The sequence below is a fragment of the Mustela erminea genome, chromosome 14 (genome assembly GCF_009829155.1).
Source record: "Mustela erminea isolate mMusErm1 chromosome 14, mMusErm1.Pri, whole genome shotgun sequence".
Taxonomy (NCBI): Eukaryota; Metazoa; Chordata; class Mammalia; order Carnivora; family Mustelidae; genus Mustela; species Mustela erminea.
In genome coordinates, this window is record NC_045627.1 from 43,376,598 (window position 1) to 43,402,707 (window position 26,110).

At 43.7% G+C, this 26,110-nt stretch overlaps 1 protein-coding gene across 1 annotated transcript in view; it reads right to left on the bottom strand.

The window, feature by feature from the left end:
* POLR3A (RNA polymerase III subunit A) overlaps positions 1 to 26,110 on the bottom strand; it is a 48,762-nt gene that overhangs the window by 22,325 nt on the left and 327 nt on the right. The window contains exons 2-15 of the mRNA XM_032311834.1: positions 24,466 to 24,601; positions 24,096 to 24,233; positions 23,277 to 23,448; positions 22,876 to 23,030; positions 14,847 to 15,086; positions 14,574 to 14,736; positions 14,259 to 14,395; positions 12,432 to 12,535; positions 11,675 to 11,816; positions 9,144 to 9,284; positions 5,040 to 5,109; positions 4,489 to 4,616; positions 4,246 to 4,384; positions 2,364 to 2,528 (exon numbers count right to left, since the gene is read on the bottom strand). Coding sequence (XP_032167725.1) covers positions 2,364 to 2,528; positions 4,246 to 4,384; positions 4,489 to 4,616; positions 5,040 to 5,109; positions 9,144 to 9,284; positions 11,675 to 11,816; positions 12,432 to 12,535; positions 14,259 to 14,395; positions 14,574 to 14,736; positions 14,847 to 15,086; positions 22,876 to 23,030; positions 23,277 to 23,448; positions 24,096 to 24,233; positions 24,466 to 24,601 — 2,030 coding nt within the window. The remainder of the gene's footprint in view (positions 1 to 2,363; positions 2,529 to 4,245; positions 4,385 to 4,488; positions 4,617 to 5,039; positions 5,110 to 9,143; positions 9,285 to 11,674; positions 11,817 to 12,431; positions 12,536 to 14,258; positions 14,396 to 14,573; positions 14,737 to 14,846; positions 15,087 to 22,875; positions 23,031 to 23,276; positions 23,449 to 24,095; positions 24,234 to 24,465; positions 24,602 to 26,110) is intronic.

A 26,110-nucleotide genomic window follows, 5' to 3' on the forward strand; every position in this document is an offset into this window, starting at 1 on the left:
CCACGAGACTGGGAAGGCTCAGAAACTATAGCACCAACTTCTTCAGATGCTGGAGATAATATAAGGGTTGGAAGCAAGGAAACCTAGTGGAAAACCAGTATTTTCCTGTGGGAGATGGAAGTTTGCTAATGGAACTAGAGAACTCTGGACTGGGGGATAGTAGGTGCAAAAAGATGGGAACAACTGGGAAGCAGGGCACAAGGGAAAGTATATTTCATGGCTGTGATCCCTTGGACCCTTTTCCTGCCTGGCTCCCAGAATCCTGGCAAGCAAATCTCAACCACTGGGGGACAGGCAGTTGAGATTGGAAGATATGTTCCTGGAGAAACCAAGCCTCCCTAGAGAAAAGCATTACTGATAGGGGCATTTGGCAGTTCCTCAATAAAAATGCTGGCTTGCAGCTCAATCAAGGAACAAAGAAGCCCATCAATTAACAGACTCCATTTCTAATCAGTGTTTGGTGCCTTACTCCTAAAATTATGAATGGATAGCTAGGGACCACCAGATGTTTGAGGAAAAGTCTTCAACATGAATGACTGAAGACAACAAAGACACAGAAAAATGAAACCCAGGCAGGGCACCTGGTGGCTCCGTAGGTTAAGCCTCTGCCTTTGGCTAAGGTCATGATCCCAGGGTCCTGGGATCGAGCCCTGCACTGGGCTCTCTGCTCAGCAGGGAGCCTGCTTCCCCTCCTCTCTCTCTGCCTGCCTCTCTGCCTACCTGTGATCTCTGTCTGTCAAATTAAATTTAAAAAAAAAAAGGAAAGAAAATTGGGAGGCAAATGAAACTATGAAAAATACTGTGTCTGATAGAGACGATGTATCTAGAGATCACGAACAGGTAGCCAAGGGGTGCCTGGGTGGCTCAGTGGGTTAAGCCTCTGTCTTCAGCTCAGGTCATGATCTCAGGGTCCTGGAATAGAGCCCCGCATTGTGCTCTCCGCTCAGCAGGAAGCCTGCTTCCTCCTCTCGCTCTCTGCCTGCCTCTCTGCCTACTTGTGATCTCTGTCAAAAAAATAAATAAAAATTAAAAACAAACAAACAAAAACAGGTAGCAAAAAAACAAAAATAAAAAAAACCCAAACAACACAAAACCCTGAAAAGCAAAAAATTACCTGCAAGTGAGAACAATGGAAAATATCGTTGGAAGCTAAATAAATGATTGTTAAATTAAAAAAAAAATCAACAGAACAATTCATTTTAAAAGATAAAAGGAAGGTCGCCTGGGTGGCTCAGATGGTTAAGTGTCTGATGCCTTTGGCTCAGGCCATGGTGTCAGGGTCTAGGGATTAAGCCCCATGTTGGGCTCCTGGCTCAGCGGGGAGTTTGCTTCTCCCACTCCCTATCCCCCTACTCCTGCTCTCTCTGTCTCAAATGAATAAACGAAAGCTTAAAAAAATAAAAATAAAAAGAATCCAGAAATGAGGAGATGGACAACAGGGAAAAGAAGATAAGGCAATCAGACAGCCCATCTAGAAGTTCAACTTATGCAATGACTAGAAACTACAAAAAGAAAGAACAAAGATAATTAAGGTGAGAAAATTACCAACAGTAGTAACAAAACCCCAAAACCAAACCAAACCAAACACAAGAAAATTTCCACAACTGAAAGACACATGGTGGCAGATCAAGAGAGCTCACAGAGTGCCCAGCACCATAAATGAAAAAAGATCCATACCAAGGGTCTACCACTATGAACTTTCAGAACACCAAGAACAGGACTCTCAAATTTTCCAGAATGAAAAGACAGATACAACAATGTGAAAATAAGAACAGAAATCCATTTTAATGCAGTTCTGAAGGCTAGAGTAGAGCAGGACCTTCAAAATTCCAAGGAAAGACAGAATTCAATCCAGAGCTCTATACCCAGCCAGAGAAATGATCAAGTGTAGGAGGTGAATAAAAATGCTTTTGGGCATGTAAAAATCTGGACCTACGGCCTGCTCAAAGCCCAAGCTAACAAAGGAAACAGACCAGTGCAAGGAGAGAAGGGAAAGATGAGGGCCTGGCAGAGATGAGTCAAGAGGGCCCAGTGGGCTGTGGTCGGAGTGAAGACACCTGAGAAGCAGCCCGTGAAGGGCCCTTGGTCTAACAACCCTGTCTGATGGGCAGTAGAGACCTATGGCACATGCGAGATAAGAACCCAAGAGCAAATTCAAATCTGAACCAAACTGGTCAGTACTGAGCTAATTTTGTGGAGTGAAGTCACAAATGATTTAGCTGGTAGTAAGTCTCCTTTTGGGTGCACAGTTATGAGTGTGGTGTGTGCGGGTGGGGGGAGTCAAAGGTAAAAGAAGGAAATAGCACAGAGCCCCTAATACCTCAGCAAGTATAGCAATAAAACAAGGATGGTAAGATACTCACAGAGGTAGACAGGAGCCAGCCTCGCAAGCCGTGACATCGCATCGGCCGCTTCGTTCTGCCCCCAGTCTCGCAGCAAAATGTAGAAAATGTTGTTCTTAGATCCGGACCCCAGAGTTCCCTTGTCCATGCTGCCACTCATCAATTCACTGTTCTGGATAGTAACGTCTGCAAGGACAATGATGACCATGCACTTAAATGAACAATTACTACTTAGCCTTGTTCTAAAACAACATGAGGCAGTTGAGAAAATACCTTCCCATATTGAAAATTAAAGCAGAGCAAATAAAAATTCTCTTAAAAATGTTTGAGGAGAAAAAACAGACATCTAGGGACTTTTGAAAAGCATGAAAAGTCCAGTTAGTTACTTTACAATCCTAACTCTGAAATGTACTATTTGACCCTCATTTTCAGAAGTATTGACCACATCATCTTTATGTCACAGGGATATTTTGAGCATCTGATGAAATCATATGCAGTATACTCTATAAACTACAAAGCACGTTGTTATTCACACAAGAGAATGAAAACCCATGGCAGCTGGAAGAGCCTATACCAAAAAATGAAATTCACATCTAGGTAGAAACAAAACACAGTCTAAAACAAGAAGCCAAAAACACCTAAAAGGCTTGAGAATGTATTTTCAAAGTTAACGGTTATAAACCCGAGAAAAATCGGTGCCCTTCAAAACATTTACTCATGACAAAACAGTGCAAGTCTTGACCTTCAGAGACTCTGCAGTTCAGTTCTTCAGTACAAAGTCCTGGAGATCTACTCCCTGTCACAGGCCTGGCTAACAAAGCCCATTCAAAGTCAGTGTCGTTCAGAGTAGTCTGCAGGGGAACTGTTTGCTAAAAGTCCAAGGGGAAGCAAAGGAGCTAGTGGCACAAACCAAACACCGGCTGAATGGCATTGGTCTGTGGACCATACTTTGGGTTGAATTAGTCTAGATGACTTGGATGGTTTAACATTTAAATTCTCTCACGGTTGGGCGCCTGGGTGGCTCAGTCAGTTCAGCGTCTGCCTTCGACTCATGTCATAGTCCCAAGGTCCTGGGATTGAGTCCTGCGTTGAGGCTCCCTGCTCAGTGGGGACCCTGCTTCTCCCTCTGCCTGATGCTCCCCTTGCTGTCAGAGACCTTATTCTCTCTCTCAAATACATAAATAAACAGATAAATAAGTATCTTGGAAAAAAACTTCTCTCATGGTTAAACCTGATCTTCATGTTATAAAAAATTAAATGACCAGGAAGCAGTAAAAAAACAATCTTATTAGTTATACTTTAAGACAATGAGCACATTTTTGGATGTAAAATGATAAATTATATGCCTTAAATAATGAGACCCCTGCTGATAGAAAAAAAAAAAAAAAAAAAAAGTAGGGCCGGAATAAAAGAAATGGCATGAATTTAAAGAAACTAGTCCCTAAAACACATCTGGAGCTCTGAAGAAGAACATTCTAATCACTGGACCACAGATCTACATGATCTCTACTTTCTCAAGAAATGGGGAGTCACACTAAGAGGAGAAAAGCCTACTACATTCCCCCCCCAAAAAAAAGAAAAACCGGGCGCCTGGGTGGCTCAGTGGGTTAAGCCGCTGCCTTCGGCTCAGGTCATGATCTCAGGGTCCTGGGATCGAGTCCCGCATCGGGCTCTCTGCTCAGCAGGGAGCCTGCTTCCCTCTCTCTCTCTCTCTGCCTGCCTCTCCATCTACTTGTGATTTCTCTCTGTCAAATAAATAAATAAAATCTTTAAAAAAAAAAAAAAAAAAAAAAAAAAAAAAAAAAAAACACCTGCCTCAGAGAAACCTCGGATTTGCTTGCACCAGGAAGGAAGTCACTGGCCACCTGCTTTCCGCCCCCTCCAACCTGCTACCTTCACTCACAGGAATCATTGACACAGAGATCTTCTCCTTTGCCACAGTACTGCTTGCCCTTGGTTCGGAGGTTGGCTCTCACCGGGTTGTCATCGCTTGGTCTGAGGATGACACTGAAGATCTGCTTTCCTGTCCACAGGGTGACAGGCTGCAGGAAGAAGGAAGCCACAGTGTTAGCTGGCTGGGCCTGGTCTCAAATGCAGAGTGTTTGCGGGCTAACCTGCCATGAGCTCTCCCAGCGCCCACACAAACCTTCAGTATTGTCGGGGGTGGGAGGTGAACTTTGATTTTTTCATCCTTGCCAACCAATATTGAAGCAATGATTTGGCAAGCCTTGGCGCGGTCAAAGAAGGTGTCTTTAAGGGTGAGGAGATAGGCACCTAGAATGTTGGAAACAACACAACACAAAGAAATGGAATGAAATTGTGAGAAAAATCACAAGGTTTCAATTTTAAAATGAATTTGGGCTATTACTAAAAGAGTGAATTAAAACATTTGGCTGCTTGCTGGCTCTCTCTTACCAGAATCAAACCTCCACAAGGAGAGGGACTTTGTTTGACTCACTGCCATATCTCCAGTGCTTAGAAAAATGTCTAGGGCACCTTAGGCGCTCAATAAAGGCTTACTAATTCTAGGCATAACCAATCAACACAAAATATCTCAAGCTGGTTCACAATCACATTGATATACAAACAACAGAATTAAACACAGGAAATCACACAGCTTTTCAAGTCGCTGAATGATTCACTGTGAATGAGAATCCTGGTGTTCCAGTCTCCTTTCAAGTGAATTCATAAACACACCTGTTAGAAAATCCTGAATAGCAGCAATTAGTGGTTCTCCATTCCTCGGTGTTACCAGATTTGCTTTAGTCTGAAGGAAACAGAAATACGTTAGCCATTCCATCCATCTCTGTGGACTGCATGATGTAGGCCACGGAACTGCACCAGAAAGACGACAAACCGCTGCATATACAGAATAGCCAGCGAGTGGAAAAAAGAGGCTGAAAAATGGAAGCCAGGGGTCCCAATTCCAGCTTTGTCACCAGCTCCTCTTTCCTTTATTCACCAAGGGGAGACAAGAAAATGACCTCAGACATAGCAACACAAAAATCAATACTGAGTGAAGTTGTTTTGGATTCCTACAAGAACTGTGTATGTGTAAGACTTCGTAGTTATTAATAAATGCAATTCTTCAAAGAAAATTCACTTCTATAAATGATGAGCAGCAGTTACCTCTGAGGTCAATCAATTTCATACCTTTCCACAATAATGGCAGAACTACTGAACTTTTCTTGGTTAAGACACTAGGTTCTAACAATAATTAACAACAGGATTTAATTAAAATTTAATGAGTGCCTGCACTGAGCAAAAAGGGGTGCTAGTTGTTCAGGGCATAATTAACAAGTTAAAAGAAGATTCTATGCATCAGAATGCATTTGGTCAATTTTTGCTATTGTTGAGATGTAATTAACAGGTAAATTTGCTCAAACCTTGACATGGCGATGGCTCGTGTTAATTGTGGGTTGCCTGGGCAACCTCACCTAGAGTAAAAGGCCCCCGAAGGGAGAGACCTCTCCTGACTTCTTGAGAATGCTGCACGAAAGTGATCCTCCAACTAGGGCTGGAAGACAGTTGTTTGTGTCTGCTTTTGAGAATCTCTCTGGGGTGGGATAGGGAGGTGGTCTGGGGGCTGAGGACATGAAGCTGGGATCTGCGTATTTTGCAAGTCTCGGGGGTAACTTGGGACTACACTTAGGCTAGGGCCATACCCACTCCTCTGAGTCAGAAATGCTGAGTCAATACAATAGCTGACAATTTTCTTATATGAAATGGAGGGGATTTGTCCCCATGATAACTAAAGATTCTTCCATCCCAATATCCTTGGAGCCTGTGTTTTATGGTTGTCACTTTTTTTTTTTTTAAGATTTTATTTATTATTTATTTATTTTTATTTATTTATTATTATTTTTTAAAGATTTTATTTATTTATTTGACAGAGAGAAATCACAAGTAGATGGAGAGGCAGGCAGAGAGAGAGAGAGGGAAGCAGGCTCCCTGCTGAGCAGAGAGCCCGATGTGGGACTCGATCCCAGGACCCCGAGATCATGACCTGAGCCGAAGGCAGCGGCTTAACCCACTGAGCAACCCAGGCGCCCCTATGGTTGTCACTTTTAACTGATGAAATATGTTATTATCACAAAATGGGCCCTCAGTACAAAGCCAATGCTGAAGTCTAACTGGTTGGTGACAGGCTGTTATCACTAGAAACCAGTTACACAACTGATACCACTGGGAACATTATAAACATGACTTTTTATTACAAAAATAGTATGTTCCTTAGAGAAAAAAAAAACACCCTAAAAATATAAAGACGTAAAAAAGGTGAAAAAATTCCAAAATCCAAAAATACATCTCTCCAAGGAACCAGAGAACTGGTTATAAGATTTTGGTATATAACCCTTCCAACTTCTGGCTATAAATGTTTTTACAAACATAGAAGCATCTTTTTGCCAAACAAAATTGGATCATGTCATACACAAACCCTGCTTTTTTAAGTAAAAAATAAATCATAAGTAGCTTTCATGCCAACAACGATACAAACTATGTCCTCATTTTTCAGGGCTGCACAGGGTTCTGTGGTATGAATGTGACATAATTTAATTTTACCAATTTTTTACTAGTGGACATTGCCTGTTTCTACTGTTTTACTATTACAAGTAATTTTCCAACTCTGATTATGGCCTCTGGAGAGCTTACCAGAAAGGAGATTGCTAGGTCAAAAGGAATGATTAACATACTGTCTGACTATAGGAGCATGGAACTCTGTCAACACCTAACCTGGTGCTCATGATAACTGCTACAAATACTGATGCTTAGGAGGAAACAGGCTAGACTCCTGTCACGCCAGGTATGATCGTACCACCGGGTTCCTCTGCTTAGACTGCTCGTATGCTGACAGTCACGCTGCTCATTCTCCTACTTCTTTCAGAAGGTAGCTCAAGTGTTATCATTCCAATGGCCCTCCCTGACCATCCTCTATGGAATAGGACTTCTCTCATTTTCTTTCCTCCTTGTTGTGCTTTGTTCTTCTCTTCTCAGCACTTACCACCTCAACTATTTTCCATTTGTTTACACTCTACTTCTCCCTATTTGAATAGGGATGAGAACAAAAACTGACTTTCTTATTCTGTGCTATGTTCCTAGAAGAGTACTTGACACATAAGTATCAACCAAATCATTTAAAAAGGCTGAGGAGTCTGAAGAAATGATTCAGAAGAAGAAAGACTCCAAATACACAAAGATGGCCACTGAGGGAGTCATTCTCATGGCAAAACAGGGAAAACACCCTCAAGTTTTAATAGAAGGTAGATGAATTTTGGTATGTTAACCTGGTGAAATTCTGTGAAGCCATTATAATCAATAATTATGAAGACTTTACAACAAATGGGGGAATTTATTTTTAAATTTACATTTATTAAATTTTTAAGGGGGGGAGGGGCTGAGGGAGAAGGATAGAGAGAGAATCTGAAGCAGGCTCCTTGTCTAGCATGGAGCCCAACGAGGGGCTTGATCTCACAATTCTGAGATCATGACCTGAGCCAAAACCAAGAGTCTGACACAAATCAACTGAGCCACCCAATGCCCAAATGGGGACATTTATAATACATTAAGTATTACTATCACAAACCATGACCACAAGTATCTAAATTCCAGAGAAGGAACCAAACAGATAAAAGAGGTGGAAAGAAAGAACCCAGAGGAGTTGTGATATGGAAAAACCTTATCTTATTTAAATCACTTCATTATGCTGGAACATTTGACTAAATAAGAGTAAATTTTTAAAAGAAATTAAAGATCACAGTGCATTTTAGCCACATGAATTTCTTAATAGTTAAGCGTGTACATAAAATCTGCACCACATTAAATACTTGACTTTACCAGAAAAACAATGTGAACTTCAAGCATGAAGAACCCAGGCAGAGGCCAAGAATGCAGCCCCTCCTGCCTGTCTGCACCGAATCCTCCTGTAGTTTAATAGATATGCTTGTAGAAGTTAATTGCCTTCACTTTAGAATCAATACTAACACCCTAAACTAAAACAGATTTAAAAAGCACGGAATCAGAAATAGTGTGAATTGCTTTAGAGGTAGGCACCTGGACAGCGACAGACAAATTGGCCCATAACACAGAAAACCAGAATACTGGAAACAAGGAAAACCTAACCTCTATAGAATGATTTTGTTTAGCATGTCCTTTAGACAACAAACAAGCATGTAATATACTGTTAGAAGATTTTTGTTCAGAATGTTCAACAAAAAAGAAAAAAAAGAGGGTGCCTGGGTGGCTCAGGGGGTTAATTAAGCCTCTGCTTTCAGCTCAGGTCATGGTCTCTGGGTCCTAGGATCGAGCCTCACATCGGGCTCTCTGCTCAGCAGAGAGCCTGCTTCCTCTTTCTCTCTCTCTGCCTACTTGTGATCTCTGTTTGGCAAATAAATAAATAAAAATCTTTTAAAATAATTAATTAATTAATTAAAAATAACTATATGAGGACGGAGTTTAGGCAGTATGCTAAATGTCTGCCACTCGCGGTTAAATGCTTCCAGATATAAGATGGACTATGGATAGAGAGAAGGATGGATTGAAGGGACTGACCTGTGATAAAACCTAATAGTTAAATGTAAACTAAAGGATCTAGGGCTACACACTTGTCTTATTGTTTCATAGCTAGAGCTCGCACAGGAACTTTCCCTTAGAGATGCACATTATAGGCCAGAAGATACTCCCCTGACTCCCCACCTGTCACAGACACTCCCTTACACACTCTAAGGTGCTTTCAAACAGGACCCACTGCCCTTCCCCTCCTCTCAAGCTGTTCTACAGAGGCGGGGCTGCCACCCTACGTACCCCCATCAGCACAAGGGCCTCTGCTTTAGCTTCCTCCGTCTGAGGAAGATGAAGGTTCATCTCATCACCATCGAAGTCCGCGTTGTAGGGCGTACAGACACACTCGTTAAATCTGAAGGTTCGGTGTGGCTTGACCTTGGCCTGTGGAATGCACACACGCACACACACAAAACAAAATGGAGAAGGACTTAAGTCATTTATCCAAAAACTTCATGGTTTCAAAACATTAATACATGGCTTCCTGGAAAACTGGATACTTTAGATTAAGAAAATAAATTTCTAGTACGTTTGGTCCAGTGATAACATGTCACTTGTGGACTTATTCAAGTAGATTTGTGAGATCAAAACAATGCAATGAGTTTAACAAAAGGCAAGTACCAACCTAAGAGCCACAAGAAAGGGCTCCCCTGGCCAATGATGTCACAGTTTGATATCAAACAGATTCATGGCAGAAGTTGATTAAAACACACAGACTAGTGATGCCTGAGTGGCTCAGTGGGTTAAAGCCTCTGCCTTTGGCTCAGGTCATTATCCCAGGGTCCTGGGATCAAGCTCCACATTGGGCTCTCTGCTCAGCAGGGAGCCTGCTTTCTCCTCTCTCTGCCTGCCTGCCTCTCTGCCCACTTGTGATCTCTGTCTGTCAAATAAAAAAATAAAATCTTAAAACAAAACCCAAAAAACCACATACACAGACTAAATAAAAACCCATGAGTTTATAATGACACTGAAAAAAAGGAAAGCAAAACCACACACAAAACCCAAACCAACCTAGTTGGAAGAAACTGAACAACAACTTTCTCCTCCTCAAACTGATAATAAAGGAAAAAAGAATCAGGCATTTATGCTTGTTCCTTCAGGAATTATATTTCTGGATAAGCAAATAACCCTAGTTAATAAAACAAAATTCTTCATTATACAAATGGTAGCTATGAAATGTGAGAGGAATGACAAATTAGAAAATCTCCATTTTTGAAGACCCCATGATATAATGCTGGCAATAATCATAAGTGGAGAAAGCCTTTAGAAAAAAGGTCAATAAAGAAACTTTCAAGGGAGACACCAGGCTAAAGTATCTGATGCCCTAATCTTCTCAGAATACCAAAGAGTGGGGCAGTCAGACAACATATGCCTTCTGAAATAAGGCAAGAGGATTTAGCCAGCAGCACCTAGGAGTTACTCTTGCTAGAAGTTGAACATGAATCTGATCCTGCCTTGAGAGCTATCCAGTTTATAGGAATAAAAGGAAGAATGAAGAAACTCTTAATGCCATGTGTATACATACACAGAACACAGGACATTTCTTCAGGACAAATGACCTGGCCTTCTCAGTAACAGTGAGATTAAAAGGCTGGGGGCAGTTGTTCTAGATCAAGACAGACCGAAGACATGTCAACCAAATGTCACGTGCAGACTCTGCATCCAGACATGGACAAACTAGCCATGAAAAGATTGTTGAGAAGCTTGTGGAAATGTGAACATGGACTGGGTGCTGGACAATACCAAGGAGTGAGTGTCCATTTTGTGTGGTGTGGTATGGCACTATGGTTATGTGTGTTTTACAGAAGTAAACTGAATACACACGAAGAAAGGACATGGCATCTGGGGCCATCAAGGGAAAAAGGGAGAGAAACAGGTGTGGCAAAACCTTGAAAATTATTAAATACAGAGGATGAGAATATAGGAGTTCTTCATAGGATTCTTCCTACTTTTGTATTTATATTTGAAATTTTCACACAAAAATTTTCATTTGGAGAATGCCTGAAAGCCAAGCAAAAGTTTCTAGAAAGGGAAGGCTTTCTGTTTCCCTCCCTAGATCCCTATATTGTAACCCCCATAATCATAAACTGCTTCTTTGGGATTTCCAGACTTAAGTAAAAAGACTGACAAAACATGTTCATGAAGGGAAAAACTAAATCTAGAAAGGCACTAACCAAAAAGCCTGTTTAAGCACTGTCTGCAAACGCTCATGGATTTAACGGCTTTGGAGATAGGACAATTTATGCATATTTAGCGAATCAAAGTTGCATCTAATTTCCATTTTACATCTCCAGAAAAAGGAACTGCTGTTGCTGCAAAACTAAATCACCGAAGAAAATATGCTTGAAGGTCTTCGTTGGAGGGCCACTGTGACGAGAAATCTCCTAAGCGTTTTCGTTCCGTAGTTAATATGCAAAGTCAAACCTGTAATCGACTCTCTGCCATATCTATTTTACGCAAGTCTGTACACACACATATACGTATATATTTCTGTTTGCAAGTGGAATCATGCCAGTCACTTTCATGCTCATTTTCAATTAGCGCCTTTCTGTTTTACTGTTGTGTGTGGATTTTATCAATATGAAAAACACTGAAGGGAAGCTTGAAATGTAGAAGTTTCACTCCAACTAAAAAGTGAGAGTATAGAGTAAAATCAGAAGTCCTGAAAATTTGAGATTACTGGCAATCTTGAGTTTTAGGGGCCTGGAATTTTGCATCGCTGGCCCAGCCAATTCCCACCCAACAGAAGCTAAAAACAGAAACGTCACGCTCACCAGATGCGCCATGATGCTCAGTTTGTGAAGCGATGGTTGCCGGTTGAACAGCACCACGTCTCCGTCTATGAGGTGTCTCTCCACAATGTCCCCATACTTGAGCTCCTGAGCCATCTTTTCCCTATTTCCGTACTTCAAAAACCTGAGTGTGTGATAAGAAACGTGACCTGTGAGAGTAACGCCTCCTCACCGAGTCGCTCCCTCTTCACGTCAGGGTTCAGTCTCGAAAACAATCACATTGCACTGAGCTGAAGGTGCCTCCACCAGCCCGTCAGTTAAAGGATGACGCACTGTCAGTATATCTTCCTTTCATGTATGTTAAAATGTGAAAAGAGTTATGTCTCAGAATCACAGAAATGTAGTAATAAGTCCGCTTCTCCCATAGTGGCCTGTTGGTGTATCTCAAGAGATCCAAAGGCACCAGTGATTAGTGGAAAGCCAGAGCAGGCAAAACAAGGCTGGAAGTACAATAAGTAACCCCACAGAGCGTGTGCGACATAGAAAATGACTGGCTTTCCTAACTCCACATGTTCTGTCTACCTAGATCCAACGATAAATGCTAGGGAATAAGAGGATATTTTGTGTCTATGTGATAAGCAAACACAGCAAATGATGAACCTGCACTCATTGCAATTTAAACAGTATTTTCCACATGCTAACATGTGACAGACGTATTCTGGACTGTATTCTATGGCTGAGTATGGCAACCTTGGGAGCAAGAATGTCGTTACATATGGCTATCCTGGGCCAGCATTACCTTTTCATCTGTGTGTGTCTCTGCTGAATGAAATTGGCTCCTGGGTGAACTTCTGGGCCATTTCGAACGAGTTTCCTCAAAAAATTGATGTTTGCTTTGTTCACCTGCATGAGCACAATAGAAGACATGAGGAGATACCATGAGGTTTCTGTAAGATAGAGCATTATCCTGAGTTGTGTCTCAATCTTGACTTCCCTTGGGTGACTCCAGGAGAAGGAAAGGCAGCATCGTGCTGTCTTGGGTCTTTCTTCTTCCCCCCACTGCAGTTTGTTTATTTATTTATTTAAAAAAGATTTTATTTATTTATCTGACAGAAAGAGACACAGTAAGAGGGAACACAAGCAGGGGAGTAGGAGAGGGAGAAGCAGGCTCTCCGCAGAACAGGGAGCCCGATGTGGGGCTCGATCCTAGGATCCTGAGATCATGACCTGAGCTGAAGGCAGGTGCTTAATGACTAAGCCACCCAGGAGCCCCTTTCTTGGGTCTTGAGTTAAATGACAACAGCAGATTGACACACAGGAACCAAGGTTCCAATCTGAACTCTATCACTGGTGGGGTGAAACGGCCAAGTCCTTTACTGGCCTTTGGTTTCCCTATTAGTAAAATGAGTGGGCTGGACTCAGCTGTAGGGACCTTCTGGCACACACTGTGATCTAAGAACAGTTGGCATCTTCACTAGCAACGATGTACCATGGGCTCCTGAGGTTTAAAAGCCGTGACTCCAACACCACTATGCCCTGTTCTGCACTGTCACATCATGCAACCTCTCAGACAGCAATCTTGTGGGACACCATCTAGAGAAGGAAACTCTGGATTAGATACATAAAGTATCTGAGGCTCTTTTATAAAAGCTTTACCAGAAGATTCCATGAACGGGGCTAATTATGAATCTCAAAAGCAAAGCTAAAGCCCATATCTTCCTATTATTAGGGCTTACAGTTTTCTATACCTCAGTTACTATAAATTCCATTTTATACTCATGATGAGTGTGAGTTGATGTAAAGTGGTGTAGCCTTTCTAGCTATGCATCAACAGCCTTAAAATACTCAAAGTAGGGACGCCTGGGTGGCTCAGTTGGTTGGACGACTGCCTTAGGCTCAGGTCATGATCCTGGAGTCTCGGGATCGAGTTCTGCATCGGACTCCCAGCTCCATGGGGAGTCTGCTTCTCTCTCTGACCTTCTCCTCGTTCATGCTCTCTCTCACTGTCTCTCTCTCAAGTAAATAAATAAAATCTTAAAAAAAAAAAAATACTCAAAGTATTTGACTCAGTGATTATAAAGTTAAAAAAAAAATCCATCCCAAGGTAATTAACTAGGTGTGGTGCTTATTAGTTAGTTACTTTAAAAACATAAGGTAGGGGCACCTGGGTGGTTCAGTCATTAAGCGTCTGCCTTCGGCTCAGATCATGATCCCAGGGTCTGGGGACTGAGCCCCGTATTGGGCTCCCTGCTCAGCTGGGAGTCTGCTTCTCCCTCTGCCTGCTGCTCCCCGTTGTGCTCCCTCTCAAATAAATAAAATCTTTAAAAAAAAAATGAGGTAAGAATGAACTAAGAGGTCAAAGACCATACTACTTGGAAAATAAGTTGTAGCAGATTATGTCTAATGTATCTGTAATTATATATATATACAGAGCCAGACCCATCTGTTGTTGTACTGTTGTAGATGGCATCCACGGTGGTAGATGTATGAAACCGGAAGATAACATACACACACCAAATTGGGGTGTGTGTGCATTACCTGGGATTTCCCAAGTGTCTATTGTTTGGAATCTCAAAATAAAAGACTAGATTGAAAACACAGAAGTGAGTGGCTGAATGGTACTTACCTTCTCAGGAAAAGTAAGAATTTTGGCCACGTGAACTGGCACAGCTACCTCATCAATCCTGAGATTGGGGTCAGGTGAGATGACTGTTCTGCCGGAAAAATCCACTCTCTTTCCTGAGAGATTGCCTCTAAATCGACCTAAATCAATAAAGACACGTCATAGATATCCCTGGAACAAACATGTGCTGTTTCGGATAGTATGACTGCAGAGAACTAGGAAAATCTGTGATTTCCAATCAGATAAGCTGGACATACACTCCAGAAAAAGGTGACAAAGGCAGTAGACTGTTTTCTGCACATTTTGTTGGAAACGTACCCTGTTTTCCCTTCAGACGCTGGACGAAACCTCTAGTCCATTTCTTGGGCGCCATGTTGAGGGGAATGCCTGAGAGCTCGCTGTTAATGTAGAGGGCACACTGTAATTGCAGGAAATCCCAGTCTTCCATGATCATCTGGGTCTTTGCTCCTGATATCCGATGCTAAAAATGAGCGAAGTATGAAGAAAACACAATCCTGGGTCATCCTGACTTTCTTGATGAGCAGTGTTTGCATATATAGGCTCCTAAACTTAGGGACTGAAAGTACTGACCTTTTTAATGACATCATTTAGGAAAATAATTTCTGTCAATTTCATCGTCAGATCATCTTCATTGGTGCCAGACTTCAAATCGCTCACGACAGAGGGTCTGATACACAAAGGGGGCACTAGAAGTCGTGTGAGAATCAAATCAGAGGGCTTCCCAGCTTCTGGGTTCATTAGAAGTAGAGGGACATCCTCAGCTGGGATTCGTTTAAATAAATTCAGAACTACTAAGGGATTCAAGTTTTCCTATGGAGAAGAGGAAAGAAGAATGGAGAGACACGTTAACTTTCCAGTCTGGGCAAGGGTTTACTTCTCCATGCTCTTCACACCATTCACCACTTACCTCAGTGTTAACTATACGCACTGATAGAAATTTCTGTCAGTAACATGCTACAGTGGCAGAGCCCTAAACATGTACATGCCTTTTAATTCAATTATTTAAGCCAGTAATTCCACTTCTAATTATTCCAAAGGGAATGGCTTTAGAAATCAACACAAAGGTTTAGCAGCTATAGGGATGTTCTCTAAAGCTGTTAAGAGTGGTAAGTTGGTGGGACGCCTGGGTGGCTCAGCTGGTTGAGCGGCTGCCTTCGGCTCGGGTCATGATCCCAGCGTCCTAGGATCGAGTCCCACATCGGGCTCTTTGCTCGGCCGGGAGCCTGATTCTCCCTCTGCCTCTGCCTGCCACTCTGTCTGCTTGTGCTCACTCTCGCTCCTCTCTCTCTCTGACAAATAAATAAATAAAATCTTTAAAAAAAAAAATAAAAAAAAATAAAATAAATTAAAAAAAAAAATAAAAAAAGAGTGGTAAGTTGGAAACAGCCTGATAGGCTGCTGGCTAGATAAAACCATCGTATACCCCTACATGAGCAACCATGTAGCCATTAAAAAAATGACACCACAGAAGTTTAGCTACTGCCATGAGAAGTTCATAACATACTGGTAAATGAAAGAAGCATGTGTACGATATGATCTCATTTTGGGGGGAAAATGTGTATCTGTACAGAAAAGAGGAAATGGATGTTTAGCAAGGTGTTAATAGTACTGTCCACAGATGAATGGAATTATAATCTTTTTGCATCTTTGTTTACATTTAAATTTTCTGCAGTGTGGCACCTGGGTGGCTCAGTGTCATAATTCCAGGGTACTGGGACTGAGCTGTACATCAGGCATACATCCCTGCTGAGAAGGGAGCCTGCTTCTCCCTCTTCCTGCTCCTCCCCCTGCTTGTGTGCTCTGTCAAATAAATAAGTAAAATCTTAAAAAATAAATTTTCTGTAATGAACATATATTGCCTTATTATTTTTAAAGATTTTATTTTTCATTTATTTGAAAGAGAGCAAGAGCATGAGCGCGGGGAAGGGAGAGGAAGAAGGAAACTCTCCACTGAGCAGGGAGCTGGAAGAGGCGCCCTATATTGCCTTTGTATCACCTTCATGTTATAGAATTGCTATGTTGTAACAACTTACTCATAAGAACTATGCACCTTCTCAGAGATATTCAAAGATCAAAGATAGGAATGGTCAGCTTGTGTCCTGCTGCTCTAAGTTATATTTTCTTGGGATTAAAGACTGTGTGACAAAGAATACATGTTACAAGCAGAACTTGCTATGCATAACTTAATGAGACAAGCAACAAAGTTAAGAAAAGTCCCATAATCCACTTCTATTAGGATACTGTCCCAAGAGCAGGTTTCTGTGGGCCCACCCTAGACATGACAGCAGACTTGGGGAGAAAGAAGGAATCTTGCCTGAAGATTTGCAGTCCAGGTCCTTGCCCACAGAAGTCCCTTCCTCACCTTCCCTGCCTCCCAGCAACGAGCACCACACGCTACATGAGGCAGTCAGAGGAAATCTGTACTAAGAGTTCTAGGAACAGGGTGAAGGCCAGATGTCACTTACAGTACCAGGGTCAGGGCTAGACAAGAACATCATGTTACTGGGGTGCCTGGGTGGCTCAGTTGGTTGGGCGACTGCCTTCGGCTCAGGTCATGATCCCGGAGACCAGGGATCGAGTCCTTCATCAGGCTCCCAGCAAAATAGGGAGTCTGCTTCTCCCTCTGACCTTCTCCCCTCTCATGGTCTCTCACTCTATCAAATACATAAATAAAATCTTAAAAAAAAAAAAAAAAGAATATCATGTTACTGAGGTCTAGAGGACAGGAGGGCAGGAAGACTGGCAAGAACCTGGAGACCAGTTCCTGGCCAGAGCCATTACTCCAGAACGTCATAACACTTGCCTTCCATAGGGCACAAGAAGAGGGCCCTGATTTATTGTTATATACTAGGAAAACAGAAGTCAGAAACCACTGGAGAGACAGAAGAAGGGCTGTTTGGTCTGAGGCACAATATCTAAATAGCTCGGGCTCCCTGGTGGAGTGTGTGGGCTGTCCTGGCTGGCAGAGATGCTTAGCTTGCTGCTCAGTCTGCTAGGGATGCTGTGGAAGGCATTTCTACCTTGTGGGGTTGGGAGGCAAGACTGATGCTATTTAAAAGAAGACTCTTTTTCTTTCCTTATTAATTTTTTTTTTAAAAAGCAGGCTCCATCTCCAGGGTAGAGCCCAATACAGGGCTTGAACTCAAGACCCTGAGATCAAGACCCAATCAAGAGTTGGACACCCTAAAATTAAAAAAAAAAAAAAAAAGAGCTGGACATCCAGGGCACTGGGCAGTGGGTTAAAGCCTCTGCCTTTGGCTCATGTCATGATCCCAGAATACTGGGATCAAGCCCCGCATCAGGTTCCCTGCTCGGCAGGGGACCTGCTTCCCCGCTCTCTCTCTGCCTACTTATGATCTTTGTCAAATAAATAAATAAAATCTTTTTTTTTTTAAGATTTATTTATTTAATCGACAGGCAGAGATTACAAGTAGGCAGAGAGGCAGGCAGAGAGAGAGGAGGAGGAAGCAGGCTCCCTGCTGAGCAGAGAGCCCGATGCGGGGCTCGATCCCAGGACCCTGGGACCATGACCTGAGCCGAAGGCAGAGGCTTAACCACTGAGCCACCCAGGTGCCCCAGTAAATAAAATCTTAAAAAAAAAAAAAAAAAGGCCCAGTGGGTTAAGCCTCTGCCTTCAGCTCAGGTCATGATCCTGTGGTCCTGGATTGAGTGCTGTGCCGGGCTCTCTGCTCAGCAGGGAGCCTGCTTCCCACCCCCCCCACCCCGCCTGCCTCTCTGTCTACTTGTGATCTCTGTCAAATACATGAATAAAATCTTAAAAAAAAAAAAAGAGCTGGACACCCAACCAACTGAGCCACCCCGATGCCCTTCTATGGAGAGTCTTATCTGAGATTGGCCAACTCCTGGATTTGTGTTAAAACGGGGAGTAGATATACACTAGTCTTCTGGGGACAGAGTCCAGAGTTTAATTCCTAAAGAGGTCTGTGACCCAGAAAAGGTCAAGAACCACGGCTCTAAGGTATTGTCTAACTCAAGGGTGCTGTGCTGCCCATAAAGGGACATGAGGTTCCATGTTCCTGGAAATCAAATGGGTAAACATGTTGGGATCTGGACCATCCTGAGATTAATGAGCTTCAGGGTAATACACTCACCTGTCTGCATGACACCTCTCTCTACAAAAGCTAAAAGTGACTCATGGATGCTTTGTTCACTTTGGTGACTACGGGGCCCTCTCTGAGGGAGGGCCATTCGGAATCTGGCGATGCTGAATTCCTGATTCGCCCCCTCCCTCCTCTCACAGTTGGCGTAAGAACCAGGATGAGCTGATGGTCTGACAACTCTGGAGGCAACGCCACTGCTCCAAGCACTGTAAAGGCCTCAAACAGGACCTCAGAAAAACAGATCTTGCTACAGACCACACTAAAGGAGAAACCAACTGGGGCACCTGGGTGGCTCAGGTCATGGTCCCAGGGTCCTGGGATCAAGCCTCGAATCGGGCTGCCTTGCTCTGCCAGGAGCCTGCTTCACCCTCTGCTTGTGCTCTGTTTCTCTGTCAGATAAACATATATTAAAAAAAAAAATTTTTTTTTTTAAAGATTTACTTATTTGACAGAGAGGGATCGTAAGTAGGCAGAGAGGCAGGCAGAGAGAAAGGGGGAAGCAGGTTCCCCGCTGAGCAGAGAGACTGATGTGGGGCTCGATTCTAGGACGCTGAGATCACAACCCAAGCCGAAGGCAGATGCTTAACTGACTGAGCCACCCAGGTGCCCAATAAATAAGGTATTTAAAAAAAAAAAAAAAAGGAGAAACCAATAGAAATACAAGATGGAATACAAGTGTTACATGAAGCAGAGACAATGAGAAAAGGTTGAGAAAAGGTGAGTGAGATCAAAGGGTCGGAAGAGCAGAAGCTGCAGAAAAGCTAAGGCAAGGGGGCCTCTAGTGAGGGGAGGGAGCAGCATCAGTAAAATAAGCCGAAAGGACCCTGAGTCCCAGCATACACGTGGAGAGGGGAGGAATCCTCACCTGTCTTTACCATGACTGTCATTTTTAGAATTTTGTTGTAAATTAGATCATACAGTTGCATTAAAAAAGCTTTTATTTATTTATTTATTTTGAAAGATTATTTAAGTAATCTGTACACCCAGTGTGGGGCTCGAGCTTATGATCTCAAGATCAAGAGTCCCACTCTTCTGACTAAGCCAGCCAGGCACTCCTGTCACTACTAAGACTTTTTTTTTTTAAAGAGAGGGAGAGAGGGGCGCCTGGGTGGCTCAGTGGGTTAAGCCACTGCCTTTGGCTCGGGTCAAGGTCTCGGGGTCCTGGGATCGAGTCCCGCATCGGGCTCTCTGCTCAGCAGGGAGCCTGCTTCCTCCTCTCTGTCTCTGCCTACTTGTGATCTCTCTCTGTCAAATAAATAAATAAAATCTTAAAAAAAAAAAAAGAGAGAGGGAGAGAATCTTAAGCAGGCTCTAAGCCTGGCATGGAGTCTGACTCGGGGTTCGATCTCACACCCCTGACATCATGAGCTGAGCCAGAATCAAGAGTCAGAGGCTTAACTGACTGAGCCCCCCAGGTGCCCCATCCTGTCATTATCATCATGATAACGTCAGTAGCAGTGGGTAGCAACTGGGTAATGCACTCTAAGCACCTGCTCTGCACTGGGCACTGTGCTAAGGGCGGTATCTGGAGTTCATCTGTTAATCCTTACAATAGTATTAAAGCAGATACTCTTGTAATCCCTGTTGATAGTTGAGGAAACTCAAGTCCAGGTTGGGTCACGTGTCTAGTCACTGAACAAATAAGCAGCAGAACTGGGCTCTAAACTCCCATCCTAAACCACCTCTAGGGTGTCATTTTGGGCAGAGTGGGGTGCGGTCCACAGGGAAGCGGTGGTAGTGGGGGAATGATCTGAGAGTCGAGCTGTATGCTCAAGGCTAGTGACTTAAATGGGAGGGGGGGTTACCTCCAGAGCTGAGTCATTTAGGAGAATGCCCAAACAAGAGGCCTCCCAGGCCATATGGGAGTATCGTGCTGTTGTGGACACAGTGTGGAGCAGATAGCAGCAGCTCGGGCCTGGGCAGAGAGCTGGCCGGGGGAAGTGGTGGTGGTGGGATGCCTGGGAGGCTGATCTGGAAGGAGCAGAGTGCATGCAGGGGGATGGCAAGTAAGGTTGCCCCCAAGAAAGCCCGGACACCCCTCAAACTCACAGACTGAGGCTGCCCCCAGGCTTCTGACAGCTCTGTGAACAGCCAAGAGCCTGCAAAGTGCCTTTCTCACAGCTGTACAAGGGCAAGATCATCTTCCTCAGCTCACACCCTTACTTCCCCTGCAGTAGCTTCACCATAACTGCCTTGAAGATGCTTCTGCTTGAATCAATCGCTGACACTCGGTCTCCCCATTTCCAGGATCACTTCCATTTTCCAGATGTCTGTGCACGTGCTCACTCACCTCTGACCACTTCCTCTCCCGCCCATCTCCCTGGTGGTTGGTCATCAACTCCTGTCCGTTATCATACACAGTGACTCTGGTCTCTGGCTCCTTCATTGCCACCTAGGCTCAGGGTCTGTTTTCCTTTTAACCCACCCCCACAACCCGCACAACATCAAGGCAGAATTCACATATAGTAAATTGCACAAGTCCTTAAGAAACTGACCCATTTTAACATATATACAGCACACACACTAATGTTCAGAACAAGATACAGAATATTTTCATATAAGGACCCTGATAATTCTTTTTATCAGTACCAGCCCTCAGCCCAGGGGAACTGCTCTGACATCTGTTTCCACAGATCAGTCTGGCCTGTTCTTGGACTTGATCTACCTGGAATCGTACATCATGTACCCTCAGGTACGGAGTTCCTTGTTCTCAGCAGGATTCTGACATTTGGCCAGGTTGTGTGTGTCAAGAGTTCACTTCTTTCACAGGATAGTATTCAACCGTGTGGATCTATGACAACTTGTTTATTCTCCTACTAACAATCATCTGGACTATTTCTAATAGTGGCTTTTATTAAGAAAGTTGCGAAGAACATTCTTGTACAAATATTTCCGTGGACACAGGCACCCATTTCCCTTAGGTATGTACTGAAGAGTAAATCTGCTAGGCCGTATGGTAAGCGTAGATGTCACTTTACAAGAAATCGTCAAATGGATGTTCAGAGTGGTGATAACCGTCCACACTGCCTCTGTCAATGCAGGAGTACCAGTCGCTTCACATCCTTGCCAGCAAGTGGTTTTCACTGTTTTTTTTTTTTTTTTTTTTCACATTTTAATTTTTTTGGTGTGTGTATAGTTTTAACTAGCATTTACCTGATGATTAATCATATTGAGCAAATTTTCACTTATTTATTAGCCATTTGAATATATCCTTTTGTGAAGTGTTAATTCAAGTTTTGCTCCCATGGCTTCAAATCAGGTTGTATTTTTCTTGTTGATTTTAAAGGACCCTTTCCTATATTCTGGATAGGAGAGTCCTTTGTCAGATACACAAACGTTGACTGCTTTCTCTCAGCCCATGGCCTAACCTTTTTACTCCGGTAATGGGGTCTCCGGAGGAGCAGCCAGGCTCTTCTTCTGCAATTTCATCAGTTATTCACCACGAACCTTCCTGTTCAATGCCTTCCCTGGCTCCACACTCTCAGAGCAGGCTAAGCTCTCACCTGTCTGGTCCCCAAAACTCCAGTTCCCTTGGCTACAGTTGACTAGGTCATCTCAGACAAGGCTGTCTTAGGCGTTCCTGAGGATTACACAGGAGGCAATCCATGTGAAGAGCCTGGCCAGTGCCTGACCCTAGCAGCAGTTGCTGAAGGCAGGGTGCTTTTATTAGCATTCCCTGGTCTTTCAAAGCCTCAGCTTCAGCATCAGCCTAGACACTGTTGCCTGGACATGCTGAGCTCACGGCCCTTGACTCTGTAAACCTGACTCACCCAGATCCCACCATGTCTTTCCTCAGTCTTCCCTAACCAAGTCCGAAGCGACATCTTCCTCCCCATTCCTCCTGAGTTTCCTGTCTCCACCACTCGTGTGATGGTCAACACTCTGCCCTAGGGATACCAGTTATCTTTTCACAGACTAATTGCCTGTGACGCATCTAAACTGTGGGACCAGTGACAGTAGAACCACTATCTTGCAGTTCCTGATACTCCCCCTAAGTCTGACAGAACTTGGTACTCAGTAACAACTCAACTCGTTTGTTAGTCTTGTATACTACCAATTCTAGACTGTACTGGGGGAATTAAATACTACTCGAAATCAGAGCAAGACCGAACAGGGTCCCTCATAAAATTCTACTAGTTAAATCAGTGCCAAGTTAAGTAATGGGAGTTACCTACAATTTCTTAGATCTCAATACCCACATGAGAAACAGCATCTCTCAATTTATGATCTATACAGCCACAATCTTTTAGGATAAAACACATTATCTGTACCATGAAAAATGTGTTAGTTACAAGGCCCGTCTACCTTAAACATAGTGTACCATAAGCACTTTACACAAAGCATTCCTAGAGATCTAACTTAATCAGACTTCTCATTTTGAAAGATGAGAGAAGATCAGAGAGAAGGAGGGGGTGAGAACAGGTACGTGTGATGCAGGGGGAGGTAGGCAGAGGACAGGCATGTGTGCTCAGGCTTACCTGTGCCCTTCCCAGCAGGGGTTCTACTTCTTTGTTATGCTCAATGGCTGTTTCAAAAGACTGAAGGAAATTCGATACGACAGGATCCACCACTTTTTTGTTGGTTTTGTACTTCTCATGAATTATCTTCAGCAATCCGCATTTCTTTACGGTACCTGTTAAGAGTGATTTTATTTACCAAGTTTGTACTAATGAGATAGTTGGTCAGGCTGCCCCAAGGTTGTAGTCTGGGTAATGAGATCACTGAAAATGCATTTGCTAACAGAGCATCCGTTGCTAGGCTCCAAAGCATCATTTGCAAGAAAAAAACCTGACTTCCCAACACTGCATTAAACTAATAAGCTAAATGGGCCAGAGTGAATGGAAAGGGCTTTCATAAGCCTTTTACGTGTCCTGCTCACCATTAAACGCTCCGCAGTAATGGCAGATGTTCTTCTTTCGGCACTTATCTGAGATTTTCTTCTTCAGTCCACGTTTCTGGAGGTAGGTCAGGCCGGGCCTCTTCAGATAATCCAGAAACTGCTTCTTTTCCTCCTGGGACAGCATGATGTGGCAGCAAGTTTTACAGATCATCTTTTAAAAATTAAAACAGAGAAAAGGATGAGAGATGAAAAAGTCTTCTTTTAAAAATGTCACCCCGGGGTGCCTGGGTGGCTCAGTGGGTTAAGCCTCTGCCTTTAGCTCAGGTCATGATCTCAGGGTCCTGGGATCAAGTCCCGCATCGGGTTCTCTGCTTAGCAAGGAGCCTGCTTCCTCCTCTCTCTGTTTGCCTCTCTGCCTATTTGTGATCTCTGTCTGTCAAATAAATAAATAAAATCTTAAAAAAAAAAAAAAAATCACCTTAAAAAAAAAAAAAAAGTTACCCCTACCTCTTGCCCAGGACACGGAAACTGAGCAACATGCCCAGAGAGCTGGGTGATGTTCAGCATCACAGCTTGCTGGCAGGATTTTTGCTAACTGATTTGTTAATTTTGTGTTGTTCTGTACTGCTGGATTTATGATTATTTTTCACAGTGTCCTATCTGCCATCTACTCAAGAAAAAATAAAGAATAAAGAAACCTTATGCAATTTACTTTACTGCAAGATGCAATATTATGAGTGTAATGTAAACATTCTCCCTATATGTATCCCTAACCACTCACAATCCTAAACTCACTCCAATATCTCTGAGCAGTAATTCCCAAGTTTACGCCTTGAAAACAAACACGTCTGCACCTACCTGTAAGATGCCGATAACTGCTCTGAAGTAGCCCACGTGAAAGCACGGCAACTCCAAGTCAATGTACCCGTAGTGGCCCAGACAGTCAGCCAAGTTCTTCCCGCAGGTTTCACAAGGACGATCTTTCTCACTGGTACCCTTTGGATAAGAGCATATCCAATTATTAACGGAGACTACTGAACCGGAATGTGGGACCAGGTGATTCTGGAAGGCGCAGTGTATTCACACCCCACTGACCAAAGGCTAGATTCCCTGAGATGGTGCAGGACGAATAAGGGAGGAAGGAAGCTCTTGCTTCTTCTGAACCTGGCAAATCATCAGCTTCATCAGCATGTCAAAACACATGGCTTGGGAGGGGGTGAGGCCTTACCATCCTATGGTCAAGCACACCGTACAGCAGGGGAGCATGGTTGTTGTCCTGGCTGTACAGGTTCTTACTCACAACCTGGATGTGGGCCTGCTGGCGCATCTCCTCAGGGGACTTCATTCCAAAACAGATGTGGCTTCTGGAATTAAAAAAAAAAAAAAAACAGGGGTGGTGGTGCCTGGGTAGCTCAGTGGTTTAAGCCTCTGCCTTCAGCTCAGGTCATGGTCTCAGGGTCCTGGGATTGAGCCCTGCATCGGGCTCTCTGCTCAGCGGGGCACCTGCCCCCCCCCCCCCACCGCCTGCCTCTCTGCCTACTTGGGATCTCTGTCTGTCAAATAAATAAATAAAATCTTAAAAAAAACAACAACAAACAAACCAAAAAACCAAAACAAAACCAAGCCAGCATAATAGAGTGCAGAAAATTAATGGCACAAGATGAAATCAGTGTGGTGTATGGGGTCCAGTTATGCTGTGCTTGGGAAGGCTGGTAGAGATTTTACATGTTAGTACAATGGAAAGCCACAGGAAGGTTTTAAACTGGAGTCAGAAAATCTAATTTGCATCTTAACAGGGTCTCTTGGGCTCCTTTGTGAGAACAGATTACATCTGAATATGGGTGGGGTTTGGGGGGTGCGAATGAAGGGCCAGGGTGAATATGGAGAGACCACTAGCAAGGAATCCTCCACGTAAGACACTTGTTTCCCATGAACGGCAACCAACCAAACAGCTGCCCATTCTGTGTGTCAATTTTACACCCTAAACTCCTCTGAAATCCAGCTCTCCAGTGACTCTACCAATCTCATGCAGAAGGACATCATCATCCCCTGCCTGGACCCCTGCAGTGGCATCCAAGATCTCCCTCTCATTCTGTCCCCCAAGAATCGAGGGACGTTTCAGGAGAACTCTATTACCTAGACACTCCCCTGCTTAAAATGCTTCAGAGGTTCGTTATGGCCTGCAAGAGGATTCTGGAACACAGCTTCAGATCTCCTGCTTCCTTCTCATCACCCTTTCTCCCTCCAGCATGCTCCTTAAAGGCTGCTGGGTCTGCACTCTTCTGTTTGAATCCCTTTCTTATTAGGTGTTTGTCCTTGCACTTGCCAACACTGACTTGCCTACCTTCTCCAACTAAAAGAGGCAGTAAGGTCTTATTCGCGTCCTAGCTCTAATACTTATGGCGGGGCCTAGCACACAACACCTTCCTCAGTTAAGCGTCTGTTGCAAGAATGATTGGTTCATCTTTTCCGTGTCAGCTCTAAGAGGAGGCCACGGTCTGATAAATAAGTTCTGAGGGATAAAAGGTCCAGAAGAGCTGCCCCATTTCTGAGACTGCTACATATCACCCAGTGGGACAGCTTTCTAACTGGAAACTCTATCCTTTCGGTCAGCAAATATCGCCTCGGTGTTACATGCTCTGCAGCAAAACCACAATTAGACACAGTCCCCGCCCGAGACTGCGCCCCATGCTGCAGTGGCAAAAAGATCTGCTGGGAAAGGTCATCGTTTGACCTCGGGAGGACTCGTGCGTAGGGCCACAGCTCGCGTCACACAGCAAGCCCCGGGACCATCCCCAGCCTGCAGTCCCCCAGGTGTTGGATTACCCTCTGCCTGACCAATAGTATTTGGCCTATCCTGATACTTCTGAGTT